We start from the raw sequence: 10826 nt of genomic DNA on the forward strand, positions 1-10826 counted from the left end.
ATATATATAATGCTAATTTGAACATGCAAATCTGTATTAAGAGGATGAAGGAAGAAAGAGGGAGAAGATGGAGGAATAAAGAGGGCTAGGTGGCGGCAACGACAGATGAAATGAAGAGGAAGAAGAAATTGGGATGTGGGGGGAACGGCAGATGGAAGAAAGAGGGAGTAAAAAAAGGGTTGGTGGACTTTTGAGGGGGTGGGGGATTTGAATTGTTAATGGATCATTAATTAAGGAGTTTAAATTTAAGATAATTATGAAATATCATATCTAAGGGATTTGTGTATCTGATTAAATATTTTAAAATATATAGTATAAATATTAAAAGTGGTAGTATGTGTAATTGTTTTAAACTAAAGGTAAATATAGTATATATGGTAGGGATGTATGTGTAGTTAGGTAGTTTTTCCTTTTATGTTTGCTATATGTGAAAGTTGCTCATTTATATTATAAACATTTTTGTTTAGTTCAAAATTTTATGATTTTATTCTTAATATTTTAGGTAAACTCCATATTATTCTTTCCAATCATAATCCTTAATCTATCTTTATTTCATATTCGTCATTTGCCCTTTTAATCATCTGCCATACTTTAAAACTTATTTTGTAAACTTCGTTAGGGATAATTCAACAGAAAAATTATGTTGATAACCACTCAAAAGGCCATTGAGTGGTTACTATTTAAAAGTCAGACGATAATAAATGGGCTCTTGGGCTTATAGGACCCTTATTTAAAGACTCATTATATAAGTGAAGGTCTTTTATTTAATAATTACCATTTTTAAATATACTTCTATTTTATTACCATTTTTATCAACTTTTAGCAATTCTTAAACAATTTTGTTTAAAGAATTTTCAACTTAGCAAAAGTTGTTGTATCTAATTGAGAACTAATCGGAAACATTCATCTGCCCATTCGCTCATTCCTTCTTGAGCAACTTTCACATTTAACAAACATAAAAATCATATTTGTATGTTATAGCTATAGTTTGCATAATTGTTTGTTATGGAGCTTTTGATTTGTATAATTTGCTAGATACATCCAATTTATACAAATTGTTCAGTTTTGTATAAATTCATTTATACATTGTAATTTGTATAATAAGATCTGTATTTGTATAATTATAAGTGTATAGGACCAAAAATATATGTATTTGTATTTGTATATACACTTTTCTCTCGCTTTATACAAACACAAACGCATTTTATACCGAAATGTATAAAATGACTAATTATATACCGAAAATGGCTAATTGTATACTGAATCAGATGGCAAAAAAATGGGATGTTTGCTGCGAAATTAACAAATAAAATAAACTATGGCTATAGCATTTAATTTGAATTAATAGTTTACTATTTCATACAATTGTCCTTTCCTTCTTTCGCTTTTCTTTCTACTCTTATCTGAAAATTTTAGGATTTTGTTGTTCTTTCTTCTTCAATTATCAACACAAAATTCTAATGGAAGAAGGTAAACGAAAATCGCCCAGAAGAAGTCCGTGGATACTTAGTGATGTTGACTTGTTCAGGAATACCTATTTTGGTTACTTCAATATTATCTATGTCTAGTTGAAGCTCTTCGTTATTCTACTTATATGGTACGCCCCTTTTCTTAATGATCTCAGCAACTGCACCAAGCTCTTTTTTAGGTAAATTATCAAGACCTCTATTAAGTTTCTGGATTTCTTCAGTCGTCATGTCCCTCTTATTTGAGGGCTTCTTCTTCCTCAGATGATCAGCTACCCCGATAATTGACTTACATCTTTCTAAAATCCTTCCTTGAGGGACATGTCTAAGTGTTTGATACTCATCGAGAAAGGGAATAAGATGACGAGTATTTCTACTAGTGGCCGGTGTGGGCAAGTCTTTTCGATTCCTATTAAGGGAAAATCTTTTGTTCTTCCTCTCATTTTTGTTATTCTTTGATTTTTTTATTGATTTCAGGCGATAGTTTATCTTTCCTAAGAAGGTAATCACAACTATTGTAATATTGATTAACCTTACAGATCCTCTTCTCCTTCTCTACAATTCCACAAATCGCGGGGTTGTAATGTTGATTCACCTTTGGGGTCATCTTCTCCCTCTCTATAATTCCACAAGTCGTGGGGTGGTAATTAGGACTAGGTGGCCGATTGATCATAAAGCTAGTAAATTGTGGATATCTACAAGATATTCTAGGAGGATGAGGAATCAAAACTAAACGACGTTTGTTGTTACCATTGTAAAGTAAAGTCTCCTTAACTTTAATCTTCTTTACCATTTTCCTAACATCATCTAGCTCACCCTCTAACCTACTCCTGACATTTCTAATCTCAGCTATTGAATTTGACTCATTGAAAATTATCGTAACTACCTCCTCACCACTACATTTACCAGCTTCCCTCAATTTTACACCACCTTCGGGCACATCTCCCGAATGAGTAATCAAATAATTATGATTAGGTACTACCTTTACCGGTTGCTCTTCATCTAGGGTTTCTGAATCCTTGATGACATTGGCGGCAATGGCTGAAGAAGCGTCTTTCTTCAGGGGTTTTACGATTTCTTCGGGTGTAAACTTTCCCGTAGAATCTCCGTGTTTCTTCTGAATCCATTCGAAATGTAACTTGAAAACCCCCCCTAATTTTGGGAACTTAGGGTTTCCAAAAAAAGAAATCGGAAAGAGTTTAGCGAAGCAGAATGAAAATTGAAAACTTACAAAAAAAAAGATACTGACGAAGATGATTGTCGGCGGATCAGGGAAGATGATCGGAAATGAAACTTACAAACAAAAAGAAGAGAAGAAGCAGAAGTTATCGGAGATGATCGGCGTCGGTTTTGAGAAGATGATCGGAGAATAAACGAAAGTGATCGGAGATGATCGGCGGTTGGTTCGGAGAATAAACCACTGCTTGTAAGTTTCATCTCCGAACCAGTCGCCGATCATCTCCGATCACTTCCGTTTATTCTCCGATCATCTTCTCAAAACCGCCGCCAATCATCTCCGATAACTTCTGCTTCTTCTCTTCTTTTTGTTTGTAAGTTTCATTTCCGATTATCTTCTCCGATCCGCCGACGGTCATCTTCGCCAGTTTCTTCTTTTTTAGTAAGTTTTCAATTTTCATTCTGCTTCGCTAAACTGTTTCTGATTTCTTTTTTTTTGAAACCCTAAGTTCCCAAATTTGGGATTTTGCTTTTTTTTCAGATTACATTTCAGAAGAAACACTGAGATTCTACAGGAAAGTTTACACCCGGAGAAATCATAAAATCCTAAAGAAAGACATTTCTACAGCCATCGCCGCCAATGTCACCAAGGATTCAGAAACCCTAGATGGAGAGCAACTGGTAAAGGTAGTACCTAATCAGAATCATTTGATTACTAATTCGGGAGATGTTCCTGAAGGTGGTGTAGAATTGAGGGAAGTTGGTAGATGTAGTGGTCGGGAGGTAGTTACGATAATTTTCAATAAGTCGAAGTCAATAGCTGAGATTAGAAATGTCAGGAGTGGGTTAGAGGGCGAGCTAAATGATGTTAGGAGAATGGTAAAGAAGATTGAAGTTAATGAGACTTCACTTTACAATGGTTACAACAAATATCGTCTAGTTTTGATTTCTCATCCTCCTAGAATATCTTGTAGATATCCACAATTTACTAGTTATATGACCAATCGACCATATAGTCCTAATTACCACCCCGCGGTTTGTGGAATTATAAAGAGGGAGAAGAAGACCTCAAATGTGAATAAACATTACAATCCCGCGGTTTGTGGAATTGTAAAGAGGGAGAAGAGGATCCGTAAGGTGAATCAATATTACAATAGCTATGATTACCTTCTTAGGAAAGATAAACTATTGCCTGAAATCAATAAAAAAATCAAAGAATAACAAAAATGAGAGGAAGAACAAAGGGTTTTCCCTTAATAGGAATCGAAAAGACTTGCCCACACCGGCCACTAGTAGAAATACTCGTCATCTTATTCCCTTTCTCGATGAGTATCAAACACTTAGACATGTCCCTCAAGGAAGGATTTTAGAAAGATGTAAGTCAATTATCGGGGTAGCTGATCATCTGAGGAAGAAGAAGCCCTCAAATAAGAGGGACATGACGACTGAAGAAATCCAGAAACTTAATAGAGGTCTTGAGAATGTACCTCAAGAAGAGCTTGGTGCAGTTGCTGAGATTATTAAGAAAATAGGCGTACCATATAAGGAGAATAACGAGGAGCTTCAACTAGACATAGACAATATTGAAGTGACCAAAAAGGTATTCCTGAACAAGTCAAGTCATTTTTCTAAAGTTGAATTAAAAATGTATTACTACATACTAAAGTTGAATTAAAGATGAATTACACATACTACGTATCTAAGCAAGGCAGTAATCAGTATACAATCATTCCTAAACAACAACTAACTAAGAAAAACACATAGAAATAGATTCAAAGTACTAACACATACCGAATCTGTACTCTCCAGTAGAATGACATTTTTGGACAATCGATTTCGTGCTTTTACATCCTTCGTTGGCTTCTTCTTCTTCGGCACATCTTTATTTTACAATTTTTTTTACTGAAATAGAAGAGGTAAATCCTCAAACTCGTCATCGGTGTCCACGATTTTCTTCGACATAGATGCAAAATCAACATATTCGATTTTTTCGCATTGTTCACCTCTTTGACTCGTGTTTTACCTTTACAATGAACATGCATCCTCTCCTCCTTGTTCTGCTCACCCGATACTTGTGAAATTTCCAAATTAAAATTGGGACCATCATTAACTTTGTCGAAAGCAGTAGATCTGAAATTTAACCCTTCATCTAACTCCTTCTATAAACTTTTTGATTCGAAGCATCAACATCACTAAGTATCCACAGACTTCTTCTAGGCGATTTTCGTTTACCTTCTTCCATTAGAATTTGTGCTGAAAATTGAAGAAGAAATAACGGCAAAACCCTAAAATTTTCAGATCCAACTCCTTCTATAAACTTTTTGATTTGAAGTATCAACATCACTAAGTATTCACAGACTTCTTTTAGGCGATTTTCATTTACTTTCTTCCATTAGAATTTGTGCTAAAAATGGAAGAAGAAAGAACGGCAAAACCCTAAAATTTTCAGATCCGACTCCTTTTATAAACTTTTTGATTTGAAGTATCAGCATCACTAAGTATCCGCTAGGCAATTTTCGTTTACCTTCTTCCATTAGAATTTGTGCTGAAAATTGAAAGAAGAAAGAACAGCAAAACCCTAGAATTTTCAGAGAGGAGCAGAAAGAAAAGTGAAAGAGGGAATGAGCGAATGAATGTTCCCGATTAGTTCCTAATTAGATACAACACTTTTTGCTAAGTTGAAAATTCTTTAAACAAAATTATTTAAGTAATGCTAAATGTTGACAAAAATGAAAATAAAATAAAAGTATATTTAAAAGTGGTAATTATTAAATAAAAGACCTTCACTTATATAATTTTTCCTATTTAAAACATAGCCTAAGTCATTTCAAAATCGACTTCAAACTGAGATTTTAATAATTAAAACTTCAAACATAGAGATTTGAAGTAGGATTTGCTAAAGTTTAACTTTAGACATGCCAAATCAACCAATAAGAGAATCCTGAATTCCACGAATAGCCAGAACCTGGAGCGCGAACAACAGGTTAGGCAAATACTCGCGGAACCAATAAAAAAGAATGAGAAAGAGAGAGAGAGAGAGAGAGAGAGCATCTAACAGTCAACCCAAAAATTGAGATGAGCAATCATGTCACCTTTGCTGTTTTTTCTAGCTGTGGAGGGTAACTTTTACAAGTACAATCAGAGGCCTTAATGCCAATGACTGGAGGGCCTCACACAGCTGTAAAATAAAAACTAAATGAACCTTCACAGCATTAAATTTGTATGGATGACAAAAAACATATCCCGCAGTAGTCAGTCACAATCTTTAAGCTGCTTATATATATCTGCAACAGGGGCAACAAAAGGTTTCAATCATCTTCAGAAGCGTAATACTAGTGCTACAGTATAGAACACCATTAGACAAGGACTTACTTTTACAGAAGAGAACACTATTAAGGCAACCACATACATTTACAAGGTATACAGACGGGATGATTGCCATTCTTTTCATTACGTCAGCCCGACAGAAAAAATCAAATCTGATACTTTATGGCTGCAAGTGCCCTTTGGCTATGCATTACGATTTGTCGGTTGATCATCTTTCCAATCTTTTGTAAGCAAATCATAATTGATTGACGCAAGCTGGGACAGATTCTGCAGGAAGAGAAGTCAATATAATTAGACCAGTTGTTGGAAGTTTGGAATGGCTCCTTGGCGGCAAAAGAGAACATCACATATAACAAAAAATGATAATTGGTTGATCAGGACCTAGAGATTTATTTTGGATTAATCAAATGACAGGTAACAGGTGTTAATAAAATGTTAAGGTTGTATAGTGTAGCGAAAGGTGTCACATAGTATGACTCATAGGTTCAATACCATGATGATTATGTACCAGAATCGAGAAACTCTTTACTTGTTTAGCATCTTTCCACTCCTTGTTATAACATTGAATAACTTAGTATGCCAAAATGATACCAAGTGCTACTAATGAAAAGCAAACAATCATGAATCAAGTGTGATCGAACAAGAAACTACCTTAAATGAGAAGTTACTAAAAGAGTAGTTGATGGAAGAGCCTGACTCAAATTCTGCAAGACCACTACATTCATCAACCTGTTCAGCAATGCATCGAGAAATCCGCTCAACAAAAAAATCCAGATTCACAAATAAACCTTAAATACATTGATCATAATCATACCAGTTCATCATGGCGATTACTTAAATAACTGCTACTATCACTAACACTATCGTTATCGGTAGAATCCTCAAATTCACTGGCTGCATATACACGTTCATCTGAAGTATTCCAAGAGAAGCGACTCGTGAAGTAACTTGTATCCAGTGCATTTTCTGAACCAGGCACAAATGCAGCCTGAGAGACATACAAGCATTTGGTGCAACAGTGATTAGCTTACGAGGTACCTCATTTACCTATCAGCTACTATACATAAAGTAAAAATGAAATAGAGATTGCAGTTGAACCTTCTGTCTAGCAAGTGTGTCCCAGTTAATATCCCTAAAGAAAGGGTGCTGTTTCACCTGCATAAGAATTGCATTCAATTCTCAGATGAACTCCAAAGATTTATACTTAAAAGAATGAATAGAGCTATGTTCATATCAATGATACAATGGAAAAATGACTGTTACCTCTGAGGCTCCTCCGGCTCCAAGCCTCTGGTTGGGATCTTCTCTAAGTAACCTGAAATTTACAATGACAGCAGCCCGAAATTTGAGAAACGGATAGCAAATAGTTCAATGATACATCTATTGGACAGAAAAAGTCATCTTCAGTTTTATTTTTTGATTCAGTGATTTTGTTCATCCTAATTCAAAGCACCAAGACAAGACAGTTCTAGTAAAATCTGAGTAACTGCACTCGAACATTATGGTTTTTTGGGGGTCAAGTAAATAAAACTAGATAATAGCATTGGGATGTGAAATGGGCCCAAATAGAACAGAATGGATACACCCTTCGGGGTGGCCCAGTGGTTTGGGCTTGGGACTTCCATGTTGGAGGTCTCAAGTTCGAAACCCCTTGCCAGCGAAAGTAAGGCGTTTGCCTTCTGGGCTGGGCAAGCCTAGTGCGAGTTACCTCTCCTATGTTTGCGAGCTATTGCATAGGAGCGGGGGTTTTACCCTATGCGTACCCAAAGGGTAGTGGCTACGGGTTTCCCTTGTCATAAAATAAATAAATAATAGAATCGACTGGATATAGTGGATTCATGTAGCGAACCAAAACTTGTTTTGGATTGGCATAGTGATTCATTGAACATGCCAAATGGTAGATTCAAAACCCTAACTCATCTCATTTGTTAGAACAGATTTACTTGGGGGTTACTTGGTTTGGGAGAAAGTTATGCAGGCCAGGGACTATAAAACTAGGATTAATAATCCCTGGATTATTTAGTACTAGTGCTTTGCTTGGTTCATGAAATTAAAAATGTGAGATATATGGTGTATAATCCAAAACATGTGATTGGTTTGAAGGTGGGTTTATGTAAATTATAAAAGGACTAAAAGGTAATATTCTTCCCCCAATGTGGGATAAATAAAACCAGGATTACGGAATAAGATCTATATCGGTATTAGGCATTAGTTAATACCAGTAATCAAACACTGGACAGATACAACAACATACCGAGTGTAATCCCACAAGTGGGGGTTTAGGGGTAGGATGTACACAAACTTTACCCCTACCTTTATGGAGTGCAGAGGAATATTATCCTAAAATTTATACCCCGAGATTAGAATCCTGATCCTGGTAACCAAACATCCCCTTTAGTGATTCAAGTGATCACATTTATCCTTTCTGAGGTGAAATTTTTTTCCTGTCCTGAGAAAAGGAATTGTGTTTGAACACTCCGCAGAGGAAGTGTCCCCAAAGTCCATGCACATAAAAACTTCAAGATGGAAAAGCAATTAGCTAAAAATATTTGAAATTTGCTATAGTAACACAACCATTGACTAACTTAAGACAATTTACGGAAATCTTTTAATATAGAACACCAGTGTTTGTAGTCAAAACCAATTTAAACACCCGCAGCTCTCTGAAGTCCAGATAACTAATTACTTATTTAGAAAAAAATTACATTTCATAATTCACACATGCCTCTGGCCAAAAACAAGAGAAAATAAAACTAAATACTCACAGTTAAGAAGGAAAATAATGTTGGGATTCATATGAACAGCCAGAGATTCTCTTACCGGTCAATCAGATCAAATGCCTCGGGACTCATTTCCTCTGGAACTCCGGGCCAAGGTATATTACGATTGAGAATATTGTCGAATATTTTCTGAATACAAGAAAAGGTTAATACAAAATTTAGAAGTACTTATGCAAGAACATCAGCATATATATCCAAAAAACAGAAACCCCTCAAAGAGTGCTAAGGTCAGCAATTAACTGTTTAGATCAAGTTCGATATATTTTAAGCTATATTTACATTTTTATTCAATAATTAATGTCTAAAATTGTTAACTGTAAATAAACAAAAATTAAAAACGTATGATTCATTAAAAGAAACAATAATCCCAATTGATGTGGCGGTGTTTCATTTGGCACCCAAAGTTAAAGAAAGAAAGACTTTCAATCCCAATTAATGTGGTGGTGTTTCATTTGGCGCACAAAGTTAAAGAAAGAGACTTTTAAAACTTGTGATCTAAACCAAGCCATAGACATTTGTGTGGCTACAAATTATCTCATTAAGGGTAAAAATGAGAAGTTTTAAGATTTTAAAAGGAATGACATATCATTGAGACAGAGGGAGTAAACAATAAGTAGGTAACAAATTAACGGTATTTATTCGTGAGCTAATTGTTTATTGATTTAAGAAAGAAAACTATGAAAAGGTCAAATCTGGTAAGTAAGAATATAACTTGAAGACAAATTCATAAAATCGCCGTGAGTATACCAAGGATCTATTTAGCTGACCCGACTAGTTTAAGATTGAGGCATAGTTCATTAATTGGCAACTCATAACATGATATGGCATTTCACAAAACCTACAAGGGATGTTATTAGTAATAGATCCAAAAACATTTAGTAACAAAGTCCACAATATTTACAGGGACTTCCTTTTTTATCTTTTCTTTTATTTAAACTCATTTAATAGAAAAAGAAAAAGAAAGAAACTCTAACACTAAACAATGCTTTTCTTTTCTACCTACTCTACCCCTCCAAACCCAGCAACCCCTATTCTCTTTCCTCCCTGGGAAACTCGATGTCCCAACCAAATGACTGGAAATAGGCTCTGCTACTAGAGCAGCCCTCTGAACTCTAAGCGATACTAAGTAAATTAGTTCTCATCATATGACACATATTTACTCTAAAAAGCAACTTTAAGTCTGGGCGACACTCAAGACCTAGAAATCAAATCAGAAAATATGAGTCACTGTGAGCGGAAAGAATGTCCCTAGTGTCACAATTGTGAAAGAAAAGTGACAATCTCAGAAACATGACATTCTCTTTATAAGTGAAGATCTAAGTTGTTTCTCACAAATGCACTTAGGTCCAGTTTGACTAATTCTTTTTCACCTGATTTTATTACTAACTCAGTTCTATTTAGTATAAAATTGGTTTTCACGAAGTCATTTTCCTTTTAACTATATCCACATATTTCTCTAATACAAATGGTTAGAATGAAATCAGTTATTTAAGGTATGTTAAATTTTCCAAATGAAACAAGCTGTTAAGAATTGAGTATATTTTCCATATAAAAACTAGCATTATTTCAAGTATTTCAACCTTATAGTTCTAATTTTATCGGATGTCCCTAAAGAGACATTTAAAGTATTCCGAACCATGCCATATTTTTTCCATAATTGAAAAAACTGCTTAGGCAACATATAAGAAAACTCTGAACCTAATTTAACACATAAAGACCAACAGCTAGTCATACTTATATATAAAAATATAAAACTCATAAATGGAATACATTCATAATGTTACAAGGGAAAATAAAGAATAAAGAAACAAGTATTACAAAATATTAACCTGAGGATGCTCCGCATTGAAAGGTGGAATGCCAACAATCAACTCAAAGAGAATAACACCCACAGACCACCAATCAGCAGTGAAACCTGAAAAAAATCAAGCTGCGGTAACCGCTTAACAAGAAATAGAACAGCACAAAAAGAGAATGTTGTCACATCCAAATTGTTTTCTTACAGGTTCTATATACAAAAAATTAATACAAAGATTTGAAGATCTCTAAAAAAAGCAACAATCCCCCCCCCCCCCCC

At 34.9% G+C, this 10826-nt stretch overlaps 1 protein-coding gene across 3 annotated transcripts in view; it reads right to left on the reverse strand.

Moving 5' to 3' along the window:
- Window positions 1-5694: 5694 nt before the first annotated feature.
- LOC102589168 (probable serine/threonine protein kinase IREH1) overlaps window positions 5695-10826 on the reverse strand; it is a 19177-nt gene continuing 14045 nt past the window's right edge. The window contains exons 11-18 of one of the 3 annotated variants that reach the window (XR_001472740.1): window positions 10579-10664; window positions 8790-8878; window positions 7233-7284; window positions 7068-7124; window positions 6784-6957; window positions 6621-6698; window positions 6052-6236; window positions 5695-5926 (exon numbers count right to left, since the gene is read on the reverse strand). Coding sequence is in view for 1 of the 3 variants with exons in the window: in XM_006341442.2 (XP_006341504.1) it covers window positions 6153-6236; window positions 6621-6698; window positions 6784-6957; window positions 7068-7124; window positions 7233-7284; window positions 8790-8878; window positions 10579-10664 (620 nt within the window). In the remaining 2 variants the exon portion in view is untranslated. Of the gene's footprint in view, window positions 6237-6620; window positions 6699-6783; window positions 6958-7067; window positions 7125-7232; window positions 7285-8789; window positions 8879-10578; window positions 10665-10826 lie in introns of all 3 variants that reach the window. The other 2 variants (XR_366858.2, XM_006341442.2) reach the window with 2 other exon arrangements.

Source organism: Solanum tuberosum, unplaced genomic scaffold (genome assembly GCF_000226075.1).
Source record: "Solanum tuberosum cultivar DM 1-3 516 R44 unplaced genomic scaffold, SolTub_3.0 scf00026, whole genome shotgun sequence".
NCBI lineage: Eukaryota > Viridiplantae > Streptophyta > Magnoliopsida > Solanales > Solanaceae > Solanum > Solanum tuberosum.